The 19,000-nt window shown below is 37.2% G+C and overlaps 2 protein-coding genes across 3 annotated transcripts in view; one reads left to right on the forward strand and one right to left on the reverse strand.

Annotated features, from left to right (window-relative positions):
- Positions 1 to 13: 13 nt before the first annotated feature.
- Positions 14 to 10,052, reverse strand: LOC106165950 (tumor necrosis factor alpha-induced protein 3-like). Of its 2 annotated transcripts, none has more exons than XM_013544322.2 (6): positions 9,928 to 10,052; positions 7,054 to 7,415; positions 6,114 to 6,307; positions 3,390 to 5,901; positions 2,994 to 3,113; positions 14 to 2,592 (listed from the first exon to the last, which is right to left on the reverse strand). In XM_013544322.2, exons 2-6 carry the CDS (start codon positions 7,361 to 7,363, stop codon positions 2,141 to 2,143), a joined length of 3,588 nt encoding a protein of 1,195 aa, XP_013399776.2. In that variant the 5' UTR covers positions 7,364 to 7,415; positions 9,928 to 10,052; the 3' UTR covers positions 14 to 2,140. The 2 variants fall into 2 exon arrangements, with proteins under 2 accessions (XP_013399776.2, XP_086859996.1); XM_087003870.1 differs by lacking the exon at positions 9,928 to 10,052 and adding an exon at positions 8,622 to 9,196.
- Positions 10,053 to 10,679: 627 nt separating this feature from the next.
- LOC106165967 (fatty-acid amide hydrolase 2) overlaps positions 10,680 to 19,000 on the forward strand; it is a 10,034-nt gene continuing 1,713 nt past the window's right edge. Inside the window, exons 1-8 of the mRNA XM_013544358.2 lie at positions 10,680 to 10,737; positions 12,074 to 12,267; positions 13,179 to 13,398; positions 13,697 to 13,906; positions 14,641 to 14,760; positions 16,994 to 17,148; positions 17,800 to 17,898; positions 18,257 to 19,000. The exon at positions 18,257 to 19,000 is cut by the window's right edge and continues 1,713 nt beyond it. Of these exons, the coding sequence (XP_013399812.2) occupies positions 12,085 to 12,267; positions 13,179 to 13,398; positions 13,697 to 13,906; positions 14,641 to 14,760; positions 16,994 to 17,148; positions 17,800 to 17,898; positions 18,257 to 18,841 (1,572 nt within the window). The 5' untranslated portion in view covers positions 10,680 to 10,737; positions 12,074 to 12,084 and the 3' untranslated portion in view covers positions 18,842 to 19,000. The remainder of the gene's footprint in view (positions 10,738 to 12,073; positions 12,268 to 13,178; positions 13,399 to 13,696; positions 13,907 to 14,640; positions 14,761 to 16,993; positions 17,149 to 17,799; positions 17,899 to 18,256) is intronic.

Consider the following 19,000-nt stretch of genomic DNA (forward strand, 5'->3'; position numbering starts at 1 on the left):
CTCTAGAGGAACAGGTGTTTTTAGAGGAAAATGGATCAAAAAATCCAATGAGAAATTTAGGCTACGAGTATTATTTAGTTCGGTAATTTCACCATTCATGGAAACGCATACAACAGCAATTGTAACTATATACATGTATATACCTATATAGAATAGGGTTGGGCGAATCTCAAATGTTTTAAATGACAGGTGTTTGCAGAAATTGATGATAAACATACATCTGACACCTTTTTTTCATAACAACAATCTAGGTTTGTAAAATGACTTTTTTTTAAATGGCAGACAAAATGCCCTAACAAGAGTTTGGACATAGGCAATTAAAGGACCCATAGTTTGTTTAATGTCTTTTCTTATGTTTTCAGGACCATAAAATGTATTTTTCTTAGGTTAGCACTGTCATTTTCACATTTTAAATGGAAAATGATTACCTTACCTTGTGTAAGGCTGATAGATCACTGTCAAGCTTAATGAAAGATCCAGAATGTAAATCAATCAAATGAGGAGTGGTAAGATCTCTTAAGTTCTCCTGGATGTGAATTACAAGGAAAAATCAGAATTATCCTAACCTCAAGCAACCACAAGGTGAATATCTTTAAATTATAAAAAAACGATGGATGATAAATCTTAAATGTATAAATGTATGAAGCAGGAAACAATCCTTGTCATACACTGAGACCAGCAAAGAAGTTGCCAAGGAAATGCCCAATGTCTGGATCTCCAAAAATATCTTTCATTTGAAACAGAATAATGTATAATAATACATTCAGGGAACAAATGAACCTGTGCTGCAGAGTGAAATACATGAATGGTGAAGGATGGATGGAACATGTATATGACAATGGGGATTTCGATCTTAACATGACAAAGAATGATTATGATATAAGTCACATGGCTTACAAGTTTTTTTTTTGTCATATTGTGGTTACATTTTGTAAGCATAGTGCTTATGATGAGGCTTATATCATAAACATTCTTCTTTAAACTGAACTCCTTCCCCTTCATTAATTATCTGCCACTTTTAATTCTTGCATTCACAGACAGGTACTGCTTTATTAGTTCCCTGAATGTATTATAATCAAACATTATTCTCTTGGAAATGTTTTCCCCTAAAAAAATGGAAAAGCATCCGTTGGAGATTCCAGCATTAGAGATTCCCTTGGCAACTTCTTTGCTGACTTCAGCTTTTGAAAGTGATATTTTTGCAGCTTCAAACATGTACAAATACTAGTAAAACAAAGGCATATCACCTATCTTATATTAATAATTTTAAAAACATTCACTTTTTTGTTATGATTATTGATTTTTCCTTATGATATAATATAATATACAGATGTTGGAAGATCTTATCAATCCTCATTTTGACTGTCACCATCATCAAAGTTTCTGGCCCTTCCGTCTAGTTGGACAGTAAACCAGTCCACATGGTGATTGGATTCATTCTAAAATGTACCTATTACAGGTTTAACATCAAAAATGAATTCTAAACCCTTAAAACATTGAAAAAAAAAAACATATGGCACATTATAGTGCCTTAAATTGTTGTTGATGCAACTTGAGGCTATTTTGGCTGCCATTTTGAAAATTATCATCTTACTGATATTAATAATTGTTGTAGCAATAACTGTCAGATTTGTATTCAAGATCAAATTTCCCTCAGAAATCACCAATTATGAAAATTTTTTCAGATTTACCCTACTCTACTATGATGCTTATATCTTTCCCCTCTTTGAGTAGAGCACTTGCAACACTTCTACTATTTCTTGACTCAAATAAAGTCAACATGCCACGGCATTAACCAAATGAATCACTCAATCGACCATAAAAGAGCTTTTTCAAATTTACAAACTAAAGAGATAAATAAGAAAGTCAGGTTTGCAACCAGAAATTAAAATAAGGTGACAATAATTTGATATGCCTAACATGCATATTCATAGCGTATGTAATCACCTCTTTTGATTTTTATGCTAAATGTTTCCATGTGTACCAGACAGGGGCGTCTTGATAGTCTGAAGGTTCATTGGTCTGAAAGATCGTAACATTTACAACACTTTTTTAATCAAGATTTCGTTAGACCAAAGGTTCTATTGTGAACATTCGGACCAATGAACCTTCGGACTTGCTATGGCCCCTATCAAACTTCTCAATAACGATTATAAGCAGGAAAACAACTATTACAGTACCCCCTATTCCTAGAATTTCCATAGTTACTGCACCCTGCACCTTTGCATTCCCCTGTTGATGAGCGAATGGCAGTGGCATGGCGCAGCATATCATCTTCAAAGGTCATCTGACCTGCAGGTCGCCTCGATACAGAATTTTCTCTGCAGACCTGAGATGTCGATCTTCTTGGCATCACTTTTGGCTGGCGCAGATGCTCCACCTCATATGTGTTATAGGAGGGTAACGAATTGGCTCTGTCTTCAAGGAATAATGAAGATGAAAGCACATCAAAGGAGCGACGAGTGAGCATGTAGTGCTCATGACAATAACCCTCTTCTGCTGGATCACCAAATCGGTCACAATATTGAACGTTGCAATGTTTAGCTGCACCCGGAACAGGTGGTCTAGTAGCTGGTAGAGTGGGTATTTCAACTAAGTGAAGCAACAAAAGAAAATAACCCATAAATGATAATTTATATATTGTTTTAATGCAGCTACAGTGGAGATCCCCCTTCCTAAGCAAATGGGTTCTAACTTTGAAATGACACAATCATGCACTTCCATTGAATAAAAGCAACAGCTTTTCCATAACTTAATACAGATGTACACCATGTTGCAGTCAGAGACACAGCTGTCATTAACTTCAAGAACAAATTTGACTAATTCTAATTGATCATCAAACCAAAGAACTGACACTTTAAACAAATAAAATCCCTTAAGAATATTAACACATGCAATCTAAACAGAAGATGGGAATTTTAAGACAATGAAAGTTCTGTGAACTGTTTCTCACTACAGAGACATGGGTCAAATAGACTAGTATTAATGCATACCTTCATCTCTAGCAATCTTCTCCATTAAGCATTTGTGGCAATATCCATTTTGATTAGGAGTACCAAAGAAGTTACAGCCTGGAGTAATACACTTCAAATGTAGAGCTTCATAATCTGGAGCTGAACAGAAAAAACAATACTTTAGGCAGATCAACATTTAAAATTAAAATAAAAATGTTAAAATAATTTGTTTACAGGCATTCAATCAGTTTCCCCAAAACATCATATTAATTCATTTAATCTTTAAAAACCTTTACCAGATTGAAAAGCTAGGCCATACTGATACTGTTTTCTGGGAGTTCAACTTTTCTACAGGGAATAACCTACCAGAAAATAAAATCAAAACCAAAATTTATGATGTAAGTCAGCAATTTAAAAAGAACTTAATCAAAATACCTCTGCTTTCTTCTGGAATATGGATTTCTCCTGACTGCAGACGATAAGCCTCTGCCATGCAAATTCTATTGAAGCAGTCCTGGCACAGTCCATTGGTGTTATCATAACCAAAGTTGCTGCAATTCTCAGTGGTGCACTTCTGTTGGGACATCTCATGTCCATTGGGTATCACTTTAGATGTTAGTGAGGTGAACTGTGGCTGCTCATAGTCTGACAGAGGGGAACTGTGGACTGCAGGTTCTTTGGAGAACTTCATTTGTGAAATTCGTGGGCGCTGATCCTGGGCTGAGGCTTCAATAAATGGCTGTTTCCCGTGCTTTTTATCTTTAGAGCAACTGAAGCAGTAGATGGTTTCACGAAGGCATACTCCACAACAGCCTTGGGTGGCACACACATCTCTCTGAGTGGAGTCTAGTCTTCTAGAGGAATCAGGTTTGTGTTGAGGGGGTTGTTGTTGTTGTGTTTTCTTAGATCCATGAGTCAAACGGTAGAATCTGACATAGCACTCTGTGCATAACCCACTAGTTGATTCATGGCCAATTTTATTACAATCTGATGTGACACATTTGTAATACCTGCGGGCTTTGGACCTTTCCTCAGGATTTGACGCTGGCAACTTGGCAAGGATCTGCATGGAAGTCAAGTCTTCATCATCATCATCTTCATTACCTGCTGCCTGCGAGGCAACATATTCCCTGGCCCCATGGTTTACATAACACTGGGAGCAATAGCCTTTCGTCTGTGGATTGCCTCCATACTCACACCCAATGGTTCTACATTGCTGAACATCATTAAGCATAGACTGTTGATACTGCTGTGTAACAGGCTGATCATCAAAACCTTTGTTGGCAGAGCCCGATTTTTCTACAACTGGATAAGAAACTTGCTTGTTTTGTGCCTCAACCTTCTTCTTGTGACATTGCGAGCACAGGCCCTCTAACTGATGGCTCCCATTGAACTGACAACCTGGAGTAAGGCACATACCCGACGTAAAACTTTTCACATTGGCTGGTGCTTGCATTTTACCTGTTCCCTTAAAGGGCGACTTCTGTGGAACAGCATCTTTGAAACACTGGGAGCAATAACCATTGCACTGGCTGCTTCCAGTAAATAGACATCCCGGTGTCTTGCATAATCCAGTGGTGACTGGTAATGGGTTTTCTGCAATGCTGCCACCCTTGGTGGCGCTTTGTTTTGGTGTACCAACATATTTTACAAAACATCCTGTGCAAAGACCATCATAGTGAATGGTATCTCCAGGGTTCCTGCACCCAGGTGTTTTACAAAGTGAGGTCGTGGCTGGAGAGGGTATTCCAGTAGCTTGTCCAGCATATTCATGACGTGGGTCTTCATAAGCACCTCCAGAATACATAGTGGATGAAGCACTCTTCTTCGTTACAGATTCATGTAGACGTCTCAAGCGGGTCTCATCTTCTTCGAAATGCTTGGAGCACATCTGCCTCTGTTCAAGACGGCCATAAAGTTGGCATCCTGGTTGGATACATTTCTTCCCATCTTTAGAAGCAGTTCTTGACTGCTCTCCTGTACTATCCGAACCCTTCCTCTGCTTCTGTATCTTTTCTGCACACTCTCTGCAATATGGATGAGTCTTCACTGATGCCATGTATGCACAGCCTGGTGTCTGGCAATGGTCTCCTGTCACAGAAGGAATATAGGACTTTGGTGGCTCCATACTACTGATTGGGACCACCTCTGGGCTGGCAGAGTAAAGATCTTCTGGCTCCTCCTCTCTTGCCTCAAAAATGGGGGCTGATGGTCTGATGTCATCATAATAAGGTCTCATCAATACAGTGTCTTCTGTTTTGAAGTCATAGCCAGGGCTTGTGAACCCAGCCGGTTGGTTTGGTTGATGTGGCTGTTTGGTGACACTTTTTCTCTGTTCAAACAATGCTTCTTCTTTAGATTTTTGAAACTTACTTTCACAAGCTCTGATAAAGTCAGGGATGAGATTAGCATCATCGTCCAATTGCTTTGGTTGCAGCTTTGCAGACAGAACAATGTTTGTTCCAGTAGCTGTGGTATATGGCACCTCTATGACTTTCATGTAGTCTTGCATTATCTCATACACCTTTCTTTCTTCTTCTTGGAGCAAAAAGTGTACAGTCAGGGGTTCATACTCATGAGTAACTAATGGAACAGCATGCAATGAACTTAAAGCTTTTGCATCTTCATGAGGGGCATTTTCAGCACTGGCTAGAGGTGTAAAATGATAACCATCAAAAGCAAGCACTATGGGAGATTTTTCACAATCTTGAGGCTTCCATAACAGAGGTAAATATATTCCCCCAAAATAGTTGGGGCCTACAGTAACTTCTTGGATATTTCTAATAACAGAGTCACATAAAATAATAATTGGCCGCCGGAGAATATTTGCAAGAACAAAGATATGGGCTTCTTCTAGTGATTCATAAGGCAGTTCATCAGCACACCTGTTTGGTTTTTTTACATCTTTTGCAATACGTACAACTGTGTCCCATTCTCTCTCCCACTCCTGTAATGACAAGGAAATAATTTTACTTTTTTTTAAAACATAAATAAATTGACAAAGCTTTTAATTTATTTTCATTAAAACTGCAAAACTTTGTCTACTGATACAAAGATGATAACATTAAACTATTGTATAAATATGAAAAAATGAAAACCAATAACTGTAAAAATGTTCACTTATCTAAATTAATGGAAGTTCGTCTGACTTATATTTACCCCAGTGTTATATCTGAAATTTCCTGGTATGTCCTCGTTCTGTGCAGCTCTTTCCCTCATCCATCTTTGCTTGAACTTCCCTGTACCTTCATCATCTACTAAAGTGACGTATATTAACCGTCTCAAGAACAATGTCTCATCCTGAACTCCCCACATACCAAGAGACACTGCATGAAGCAGGCAGTTCCCATCACCTGAAATATCATTCAGGTTTTTATGTAAAATGTCATATACTACAGGGGCCATTCAGAATAGAAGATCTGAGTATCAAATGGTCATAGGCTCAAATATGGCAGACCCTACATGAAAGGAAGACTGCTTAATCATTAAATGGTCTCTCCAACTTCACCACGCCTCCCCACGCGTCTGGTCAATTGGCGCCAAGATTTAATGGTAGTGACCATTACAGAATTAAATGGTCTTCCTTTCATGTAGGGTCCACTATATTTGATCCTTGGACCAGTTGATATTCGGATCTTTTATTCTGAATGGCCCCATATACTGAAGGATTAAAAGCTTTGGCTTTGCATACTCAAGGGGGAAGCTGGAACAGTGGTGACTGTGATAATTATGATTATGAAGCTAAGTATGCTTGCCTTAGCTATACTCTTTTCACTGACACTAACTTGATAACCAATCCCTTGACAAGTATTGATAAGGAAAACTTTTTACACATGATATATGCAGACATTTGTTCAAAGTCACAACTTATCATTATGGCACTACTGTAATACCAGGGGCTCATAATTCATGTTGTTAATTCATGGCCAGAAATTTATCAGTTTACCAGAATCCTTTTTTTTTTTTTTGACAATTATGGATTCCCTATGTCCTCCCAGAATTGTTATATTTGCTGATAACATGCATCAAACAAATCTACATATTTTATTATATATAAGTTGAAAAATCTGTTAAGTAAACACATCATATATCTACCAACCTGTTGTAGAAACAGCATACAATGGCTTGCAAGTACGACACCAGTTCAGAATCTTAGCCTTTTCCAATGCGTCTTGCATCCCCTTATCTAGCAAACAATTCTTCAAGAAGCCTGCAAAGTCAGCTGGATACATTTCCAGTGGTGGCAGCATTATTGTAAACCAAGACATCAGGTTGAAAAATGGAATATTAGGTGGATTCTGTGGAACAACAACATCACTTTGGACCTTGTTCCATATTATTTTCATTTTCTCTGGATTAACACTGGAGAGTGTTGGTTGAGGACTGGGCACCCTTTTCTTATTTTCCATCCTGATGCTATTTTCGTTTTATTTTCTGTTGTTATCTTCTTTTAGTATGTTTCTAGAAAAAAAATTATGAAACTATTAACCTCAGTAAACCAGGGCTCTACATTAACTCTTTCAGCCACTTGACACTGTGGGGAAAGTGGCTGGCGAAATGTACTTGTCTGAGCTGGAAATTCACTTGCCCATACTTTATTTATCAAAAGATTAACAAAACGGTACCCACTATTTTTTTTTTCATTTCAATCATTTATGCTGAATATTTGTACATTTTATTTTGGTGTTTGTGTTACTATTCTTCTATTCCACCAAATTACTAACTATATTGTTTCTCAATGTATATTTTATCTTTATTCTTTGTATAGTAGTAGTCTAGTGACCACTTCCCTTTCTCTAATTCTTCCTTATCACTCTTTTTAGGTAGAGTAAAACCAAACTTTAGCAAACGTTTGATAGTGTGCACAGGGAGACTCTTTGGAAGTCATATGGGATCCCTTGCAAGATTATCACACTTATCAAACTGTTTTATCATAATTCTGAGTGCAGCGTTATTACTGACAACAGCACCATTTCAGAACCATTTCCAGTGAAGTCTGGATATATCCTCTCCCCAATATTATTCCTTGGAACATCTATTGGATAATGTGACAGACAACATCAGACAAGGCCAGAGGCATACACTGGACCCTTTTCTTACACCTTGAGGATATAGACTTTGCAGATGACCTGGCAGTCCTCTATTCAAGAGGTGATCATCTACAGGAGAAAACTGACACACTAGACAAATTTTTCAGCCAAATTGGACTTTCATTATCATCAATACCTCAAAGACCAAAGTCATGCCAATCAACTTGAGCAATCCTCTACCAATAACTGTCCATGGAAAAGTGCTTGACCCTATAGATGAATTCACCTATCTAGGTAGTCTCATTAGCAAGCATAATGGAGCTAGGAGAGACATTCAATCAAGGTTAGGCAAGGCACGAGTGGCCTTTGCGTGGCTTCAACCCATCTGGAAATCCAGCACAGCTTGTAGACCAAGATACGACTGTACAGCAGTAATGTGTTATCTGTCCTCCTTTACAGATCCATGTGTCGGCTTATGGTGAAGACAGACATGGATTATATCAGTGCTTTCTACAGCGAATGCCTGCGGAAGATATGCTGCATTTTTTTACTTCAAAAGATATCCAACAAAGATCTATGTCACAGTACGGGCTCCAACAACATTGTACTTGAGATAAAAGGCCGTAGTCTGAATTACCTTGGTCATGTCCTCAGGATGGAACAGGGGAGAATCCCCCAAACATCGATCTGGTGGACCCCTGTCAGGAGGCATAACCCTGGTGACCTAAAACAACTTGTAGAAGAACAGTCCAGAGCAAGTTCCAGGTGATGAGTTTGGCCTGCTTTAAAGCAGCATAAGACTGAACAGAATGGCATCACCATGTCGCAGCCCTATTTCCCAACAGGGAAGATGTGGATAAGTGAAGTGAAAGTCAAATTTTGACAAATACATGATCTGATGATTGCTGAAATGATTCCATTTAAATCTGCTAGAAAAGATCAATGTTTTATGGCAGTGCTATTCAAACACCCTTAGAGAGTTGTGTTAGAACAAATGCTCCTGGCCAGTTTACTGGTAAACGAGAGTGCAGAATTCTGCCAAAGCAGCAGTCTCCACCCAATACCGTTTCACCCCTAAATCTTCATTCTATAATGATTAAATTTTTTTTGATTATTGATTATTGATTGATAATTGATCCGGATCACCACCAAAAACTAATCATCTGTTCCTTGGCCCACTTCTGACAGTTCCTGAAACTTTCATCAAAATAACTTAGTTTTTTATTTTTGATTATTGATTGATTATTGATCCAGATCACCACCAAAAACTAATCACTTCTAAGTTAACCCATTTCTGACCTACCCGGAAAATTCCATCAAATTCATCCATAACTTTTTGAGTTATGTTGATGACAAACAAACAAACAAACAGGGGTGAAAACATAACCTCCTTGGCGGAGGTAATAAAGCACTGTCAATCAAATGAAATCAAGCAGAGGAAGATGCTCAAAGATGGCCAGAGCCATACACAAATAGAAAGTGAAGTTTTGATTCAAAATTCAAAATCTCTATCTTTTTGCTTTATTTTATCACCTGCCAACTCAGCCAAGCAATTAAGCGAGTGGACTTCCCCGAAATTAGTGTGTACTTGCCCCAGGCAATCCTTATTGTCGAGCTTTTAAGGCATAGCATAATACATTCAGCATAAGAGCACATTTATCATCACAATCTGATTCAACTTTGCGCTTGTTTCACTTTCAAGTTGTTCTTCACAAGTGAAAGGTATCCACATACAACTGAAAAGTTTAAACAGCCTAAATTACGCTTGCAACAGAAACTGAAAGTGAAAAAATCAATTCACATATATAACTGCCAATTCAATGGAAAGAGAATATTATGTGATAATAAACTGTTATCTGTGATATTCTGAATACTTTAGAAATAATGAAATATTAACATGAAAAGCATTCTTGAATTTTGAACAGAAATTGCTTAAGAGTTACCTTTTTTGTTGTCGCAGACGTTCGTTGGCTATCTTTAAAAACTTTATGACATTCCCTAAATATAGTTCATTCTACACTGGGAAAACCCAACACCTGAAAATAGAACATATTTATTCATTGGTAAGTTTTGCAAGTCCAGCCTGTCAAGTTTCTAAAAGGAAGGGCAAAACAACCGTATATCATATAACATATTACCTTATTATATTCTAATTCATAATACACAAAGACGCATTAAAATCAATAAAAAAGCGTCGTCTAGCGTAAACATTATGAGTCACTGTGCCTGTGACCCCACATCCCATCCCTCCCTCTAAACACTGAAACGTATCAACAAAAAATACGACGCAATATATGTATTCATGTCATAAAGTTTCAAGAGAATCTGGAAATAATAAAAAGCATTTACATATGATATTCTACAAAAACAGTCGTTACTTAGATATTTAATAAAAACAACCCGTAAGTAAACAAATCAACATATTTGAGTAACAACAAATTAAACGTTTAACAAATACCCAATACGCCAAAAATTAACAGTTTAAACGATTCCAGACAGATGTTTACAATGCATATTAACTTAAAAACGTACTTATTGTTACTCACATCAAGTAATAAGTAAGAAATTCGTGATTTTCTTTTGATGCCTGCCCATGTCACAAGGAAGATGCAACTGTTACACCGGAAAATTTCCAGTTGGAAGGGGATTCCCCCGCGTCATTGAGCATGCGCTTTCACACTCTTTCACACATGATTGTGCCCTCAGTGCCCTCTATCGACTAAACTGATATATCTCATCGGCTAGTAATGCAGGTAACACAAGAACATTTTAATGGTTTTTTCCTTTAACCGCGTTTGTTTTAATGATATTCTTAATTTGTGTTTTTCTCTCATTAAGTTTGTATTACCTGCTTCTGTCAAGTTTTGAAATTTAGCTAGCGAATAATTAACATGTTTACAAGTTACCCGATATATCCTTGTCACATTCATGATTCAGTAAAGTCGAACACCTTAAAGAAGGCAAGAAGGTACTAAAGGGTCATGATCATCCATTTTTATCATTTTCACAAGCCTACAAACCGTATGCTGGGGAGAAAGGGGTTAATACCAGCACTTTTGAAAGATAATACAAATTATGATCCAAATTGATATGTCAAAGCTCATCATTTTAGTTTTTCACTTATATGTACTGTACTAGTAGTGCTCTCAGAAAGGGGGGGTCTGAAAAATTGTACCCTTTTCAGACGTCTGAAAATGATGCTAAAAATGGATTACCCCTTTTTACGGTATGCCCCCAGAAGTATGAGTCTTTTATTTACATTATTTTTCTAAATTCATTTGTTGTTCAGCATGTGACATGACAACCCTGCAAATACAGAAAAATACCATCATGTATATAATGAAATGTAAGGGAAATATGCAAGCTTTCACAAACTAGCATTTATGTTTGGCACTACCAATGCGATAAGAGTGGCTTATAGTTCACATACAGGGATGAAATTTTTCCAACTATCGGCAGATTTCCTACTTTATGGATGCCAAAAATATCATTGGTCTTACTCTACCAGTAAACTCCCCCCCCCCCTTGACCTCATGTCATATTTTTCTACTTAATCACTAATCACTGAATGGCAGTCTCACCCCTGTAAGTAAAATGGTCTATTAAGCTAAAGAGCTTTTATAATTCCCAAGAGTACAATCTAAAGCAAGTTCGATCTCTGCCAACAGTCTATGGTTGCCTTTGATTAAAGCACAGAAGTACTTCTATGATTAAAGGGACTCTGCACATGTTTGAAAATCCCCCACAGTCATATTTTTATCCTGTTAAACTATTTGTATTTCACATAACATGACACAGGGCCACAATGCCAAAAACCCTGCCATTTTCTTGTGTAAAAACAAGGCAATGCATGTGAAGGCACATATCATTTTATTTGACTGGCCAGTCATTTAGAACTGAACAACTAATTTGAACATGGAATAAGATATAGCCCTAGTGCAAGGATGGGTTAAGCAGTGATTTGTGAGAAGGATGATAAATTGGACTTTATCTCAGGAAAATTTGTTTTTGCTGCATGGAGAACACCTTAAAGTGTTATCAAGTTTTCATGGACTATAACCATTGAAACCCCATATATGTATTTTGCAGGTTATGGTAAGATGAAGACTTGGCAAAGGATTGTCTCTGCTGTGCTGGGGGTGGTTGGCTTTGTACTGAAGCCTATCACCAACTGCATATTTGCATTAATATATGAGAGACATGCAAGGAAAGTCCCTCCCATCACAGACAGCATTCTGCTTCAGAGTGGCACTTCACTGGCTAAAAAGATTAGAAAGAGAGAGGTTAGTATGAATTCTCTTTACCAAAATAGATGTACATCATCCATTTAAGTAACTGTTAGTTAATGGATTGATGTACATATTTATTTTGGACCAGGTTTCAAGAAGGTGAGCAAGATGCATGGGTCTCAACCCATGGTGTTACTCCCTTGCCTTACATTATAAGATAAGAGATGAGATGTGAGACCACTAATATTGTGTGGCATTTGCTGTTATTCATGATGACTGGGGCTTGTCTCACAAAATAACTTCTACTCCAAAATAGTCCACTGATTCAGAAATGAAATTTTGCACCTGTTTTTAAATTTGAATATTATCTGTGTTAGATCAGTAGCTACTCTATTTAAGTTTACTATAACAGAGATATACAGAATTGAATGACTGAAATTGAGGTAAATTTTGGCCTAAAATTCTTTTGTGAAACCAGCCTCTGGCTATTACCCACAAGGTATTCACTCAGTTGTGGTATCCGTATATTCTTCACTGGGGTAGCGCTAGGATTTTTTTTTTTTTTTTTGCTTTAGCCAAACTTTTGAAAAATTTTAGTCTAATCAAAAAATGTTTAGCCAACTTAAAATATTTTTATAGCACATGCTGAACACGCTTTAAGAAACTAATTATTTACAGGCACAACGCTATTGGGTAAAATCGGCATTGCATCATGGGTCAATTTCTTTATATGGTAAATTGACCTTGCTATAAATAGATTGTATTCTAAACATAATCGGGTGCATGTTAATGCCGTTTTCAAAGTTGTGACGAACAGTTATGTGAAGTTTGTGTACCTGGCTCGACCAGATATGCTTTGGCCAAATTGTCAGTTAATTTTCGCATTTGGCGAAATTGGCGAGCGCTAGCGAGACCCCAGCATCATCTCACTTTGAAGTAAAAAAAATTTTAATCATTCTTTTTAGGTCACATCAGAACAAGTTGTTGAAACCTTTATTAACCGCATTAAAGTCATTAACCCCATTGTCAATGCAGTGGTGTCAGAAAGATTTGAGGATGCCCTAGCAGAAGCCAGAGAGATAGACTCCATAATTGGTGCTGGAAAACTGGATGAGAGATACTCAGAAGTGAATGCTCCATTCTTGGGGGTTCCTTTTACAACTAAAGAAGCATTTGCTGTTAAAGGTATGTTTTAAAAAACCTGCAGCTGCTTTTATGGCATGATCACCCTGCTTGTTAATATTGATGTGTGATGTGGATTTGACTTATCTTAGATGTAATGATAAATAGATTCTGTAAACTTGCTAGATTTGTATTTTCATAAAAAAAATGCATTATTACCATTGATAGGCATACATGTAGCTGGTGTTCTGTTTGGTAAGAACTAACAAACTACCCAATGCATATTGTCAGTACGCATAGTTGATTGCTAAAAGCATTATTCATTATTTAAAAATGATTCAGTTGTATCTTTTATTTCTAGGTCTATCAAATTCATCAGGGTTGAAAAGTAGATCTACCATCATAGCTGATGTTGATGCCCCCGTGATTAAAAATGTCAGAAAAGCTGGTGGCATTCCTCTGTGTGTGACCAATGTAAGTGAACTATGTATGTGGTGGGAGAGTGCTAACACGGTCTATGGGAGGACAGGGAATCCATATAACAACAGTAGAATCGTAGGAGGGAGTTCAGGTATGTCAGGCCTGCCTAACTACTAATAAGACAGTTTTATCACTATTTCCACACAATTTTGCAGTTTTGCTGCTGTTTTTCCATGTCCATCTTATGTGGGCACATCCCACCTATGAGATTTTTTGTACTTTGGCATAATGTGCACATACATATACATTTTAGGGCCTTCACAGCCCGTTTTCTGCTGGAGCATCTTTCAGTTAGTACATACTATTATATGAATTTTTCTAGCTATACAACTGACTGGGAACAGTGGTCTTTTACCCAGGTAAGGACAGGCTAGTGTTCTTGGTCAGCTGGAGATGACTGGACAGGGTGAACTTCCTTAAAGTGTGTTAATCTGTTAATCTGATTGTCTTCAGCAAAACTCCTCGTGGAGTTGGATCGATCTACGTAGAACAACTGTTTCATGTGGAATAAGTCCAAACTTATTTAAAAAACTTATCATCATCTAGCCTGTGATCATCAGTATGTGTAAATACTCCTGTATGTCCCAGTCATTGCTAGTCAGTTCAAAGAAAGATTGTAGGGAGGGACTTCTCAAGATACCCTACTGTCACTCTACATAAAAAAAGACATGCTTTCCCAGCCATCTCCTCTGGAGTTAGGTCTGTGTCTTTTTGCAATGGCCCTATGAAAACCTTTGCTTGGCCAGTTTCATAAACATCATTTTTGCTTATAAAATAATTTGCAATTTAATAGGACTGTCTTATCTTTTTATTTCCTAATTAAAGGTGGTGAAGCATGCACCTTGTCAGCAGCAGGCTCCGTGATAGGTGTTGGTTCAGATATTGGTGGTTCCATTCGCCTGCCTTCTATGTTCTGTGGAATCTTTGGGCACAAGCCTACCTTTGGTAATTATGACTAATGTGTAGAATTAGAATTAATCATTTATATTTAATGGTGTTTTTTGAGAATGGTGTAAAATTAAAATCTGCTATAAAATCTGCTTAATCTTTAAATTTAAACAATGTGAAAAACTTTATGCTGAAATGTTATTTATTGTACCACCAGCGTTAGCGCTGGCGGTACACATGGTTTCGGTCCCGTCCGGATCGTTCCGCCGGCTCCGCCGGCTCCGCCGGCTCCGTTGGCTCCGCCGGCTCCGCCGGACGGCTACCGTTACCGCTTCTCCTCCTAGACGGTAAGGGCCCCCGTACCCATCTCATGGATTTAGGTCACCTATAATCTCAACTCGTTCCACGTAAAATTTGGGCTTTGTCGGTATTGGGGTCTGGGTGTGGCACTCATTGCAATGCACCCTTGTCTAAAAATGGCAAAATTAAATGCTAATTATCTACCCTTCGGAAGGAGTTATGGGAAAAATTTCTATAGACAGCTTTCCAAAAGTCATATGTGTAGATTTCAAATATACCCTTGGATTTGACCTTTGACCTTTACTTCAAGGTCAAATGGGCCAAAATTTTCAAAAAAATGAAATTTTTTACGAAAAAAATTTTTTTTGCCCTGTTATTCAGACACCACACAGACTTAACCAATAATATTATTGGAAAGTGTTACCCTTCAGGTCATCTTTCATCTCCATGAATTTGGGGTCAATCGGTGCATTTTCACGGGAGTATCGGCCATAAGATACCGAAACTGAAAACTGTCTCTAATTCGGGAACCGTTAATGCTAGAGACCCATTCTTTTTTGCATTTTGTAGAGCATGTAAAGCCCAACACTGGAGGTGGTCTCGGTTTTTTTGTATTCCATACGGTTTTCGAGTTACGCTGTATCAAAAAGTACATATTGGTGGTAAAAGCAAAATGTGCAGTACGGTAATGGATAATAAATTTTGAACTCTGGAAAAATAAAACATAAGGCTTGGCAAAGCAGACAACTTGTGTTCAAAAATGACATTATTTCATCAAATTTGAACTTCTGAAACTTCAGAGCACCTCCTATTTCAAGAATTTTGACCAAAATGACATTTTCTTTGTTTTAATTAATTTTTTCTGTACGAAATTTAAGGCACATTATGGTAACTCCAAAATTATAACATTTAGTCCCTTATATCTCCAAAACTGGCAGAGATAGGTCCATAGTTACTATTGAAGTTGAATAGGAAGTCATATACTGGCAATCTTACTATGACCTTGAAAGTGACCTTTGACCTACTTTTCACCATGAACTGAACTTTGCAAATTTTTCTTCCCTTTTATCTCCAAAACTGGCAGAGATAGGTCCATAGTTACTATTGAACTTGAATAGGAAGTCATATACTGGCATTATAAATGTGACCTTAAAATTGACCTTTGACCTACTTTTCACCATAAACTGAACTTTGCAAAATTTGCTTCCCTTTTATCTCCAAAACTGGCAGAGATAGGTCCATAGTTACTATTGAACTTGAATAGGAAGTCATATACTGGCAATCTAAATGTGACCTTAAAATTGACCTTTGACCTACTTTACACCATGAACTGAATTTTGCAAATTTTGCTTTCCTTTTATCTCCAAAACTGGCAGAGATAGGTCCATAGTTACTATTGAACTTGAATAGGAAGTCATATACTGGCAATCTAAATGTGACCTTGAAATTGACCTTTGACCTACTTTTCACCATGAACTGAACTTTGCAAATTTTGCTTTCCTTTTATCTCCAAAACTGGCAGAGATAGGTCCATAGTTACTATTGAACTTGAAAAGGAAGTCATATACTAGCAATCTAAATGTGACCTTAAAATTGACCTTTGACCTACTTTACACCATGAACTGAACTTTGCAAATTTTGCTTCCCTTTTATCTCCAAAACTGGCAGAGATAGGTCCATAGTTACTCTTGAACTTGAATAGGAAGTCATATACTGGAAATTTACTGTGACCTTGAAATTGACCCTTGACCTACCTTACGAAGAACTTAAATTTGATTGTACCATATATATTTTTTGCAATAGTTTAAAAATTCTTGTTGATTGCATTTTTACAGCTTGTCAAGCACAAAACTGGTGGCTGTGTCCCTTATTTTGTGTATGTGGGGGTCTATACGAATGCGCTTGCTCCAGCTGGTGGTACAATATTCGGAGGCGGTATCGCCTCTCTGATCCTCTAGTTTTTCAAATATTGACTTCTGGTATTTATTAGGTATAGTAAACAATGATGGGCAATATCCTAATGCCACTGCAAAAGAAAAAGACTACCTAGTGACGGGACCCATGTGCAGATATGCTTGTGACCTCAAACCTATGTTAAAGATATTAGCTGGTGACAAGGGAGCAAAATTAAAACTGGACCAAGAGGTAAAAAATTGAAATAGTGATGGATGATCAATCTTTTATTGATTGATTGGTTGGTTGATTGATTGGGGGGGGGGGGGCATCTTTCAACACTGTAGAGTCAGCAAAGGAAAATGTCAGCATGTTCACTGCACAGACAGCTTTACATCAAAAAAATATATATGTAATGACTTGATCTTGTCAATGGGCAAAAATTATCAATATTTCAGATACATAATTTAAGGATCATAAAAATTATATTTCTGTCTAGCATTTGTGGTGCTTTAATGCATAGAATTGTACTATAGGGTAGCCTGCTTTTCAATTTTGTTGCTACCACCACATAGGAAAGTTTTAATTTTAAAAAATTATGACAAAAAATACAGTAAGTGTAAAATTTATTATTTCCCCCATTGAAAAGATTGTCATTACCATATATATGGAAAACAAAAACTAGGAATTGACTGTAGCATTGTCTGCTTAAAGCATTTAGACTTCACAATCTATTAGAGTTGATCATAACAGGGAGTGTATCTAAAATAGTTCATGCTATATTTCCACACCACATATTTGAGTCCTGTGCAAGCATTGTCAAGTCTTTATTCTGTTTTTAATTACACCACACTGAAAAGGTTTTTATTTATTTTTTTCACTAACTGAAATTATTTCCAACAGGAAGATATAAGAAAGCTGCGCTATTTCACCATGGAAGATGATGGCGGGGATATGTTAGTCAACTCTGTGGATTCTGAAATTAGAGCAACACAAAGAGAGGTAATGGTTGCATTGAATTGGAATACTAACTTTGATGGGTCCTAGTATAACCTAATTCAGTAAAGATGTATTTCACTAGTATATGTCCTTGTTTTAGAATTTGAAATATACAAAAGATTATCTTACAGAAAAGAAGGAAAGATTTTTAGTTCTAAGTTTTAATGTATGAACATTTTTTACTTCTGTGACATTTATTACATCTATGACTTTTTCCTAGCTTGTAAAAATATACTAACAGTTTCAGAGTGTCTGTTATCTACATTTTATTTTATTTATTTATTTTTTTTTTTTTTTTGTTGTTTGTTTGTTTGGCAGTCAAATCCTCAGCTTATTTACATAGATTTTTTTTCTTTTACAGCTTGTCAAGAAACTTACTGAGAGCCTAGGGGTAACTGTTCAACCTGTCCAGCTCAGCAAACTCAAGTATTCTCTTGAGATGTGGGAGGCCAAGATGTCCACTTGTGGAGGTACAACATTCTGTGAGCTTATGGGGAATGGTGTGCCAGTCAACCCCTATCTGGAATTCATCAAGTGGTTGGCAGGACTTTCCAATCACACCCTACCTGCTATTAGTCTTGGCATGACAGAGAAATTGGGGAGGCTTTTTCCAGAGAAACAGAAAAAGGCTATAAGTATATGTGAGAAGCTGAAAGAAGAATTCCAGGAGTTACTCGGAGACAACGGAGTATTGATATATCCCACACAACCCCGAGTGGCTCCATACCACAACCAGCCATTGTTAATGCCATTCAATTTTGCTTATACTGGAGTGTTTAATGTGTTAGGCTTGCCTGTCACTCAGTGCCCTGTTGGGCTGAATAGTGAAGGTTTACCTATGGGTATACAGTTGGTGGGCAGTCTGTATAGTGACAGGCTGACCATAGCTGTAGCACAAGAAGTGGAGAAACTTATGGGTGGCTGGCAACCACAAATTAGAGGATAAAATACTATCACCAAATTTATTAAATATAAAAATAAGAATCAGTTATTTTTCCTGCATACACTGGTACTTAAAGATTCAGTGACAGATCACTTAACTAAATTGTTCTAAATTATGATATCATTGTTGCCAGCATTTTGAAACAGGTCCTGATAATGTAAT

The sequence above is a fragment of the Lingula anatina genome, chromosome 1 (genome assembly GCF_051362555.1).
Source record: "Lingula anatina isolate TDL-2025a chromosome 1, LinAna3.0, whole genome shotgun sequence".
Taxonomy (NCBI): Eukaryota; Metazoa; Brachiopoda; class Lingulata; order Lingulida; family Lingulidae; genus Lingula; species Lingula anatina.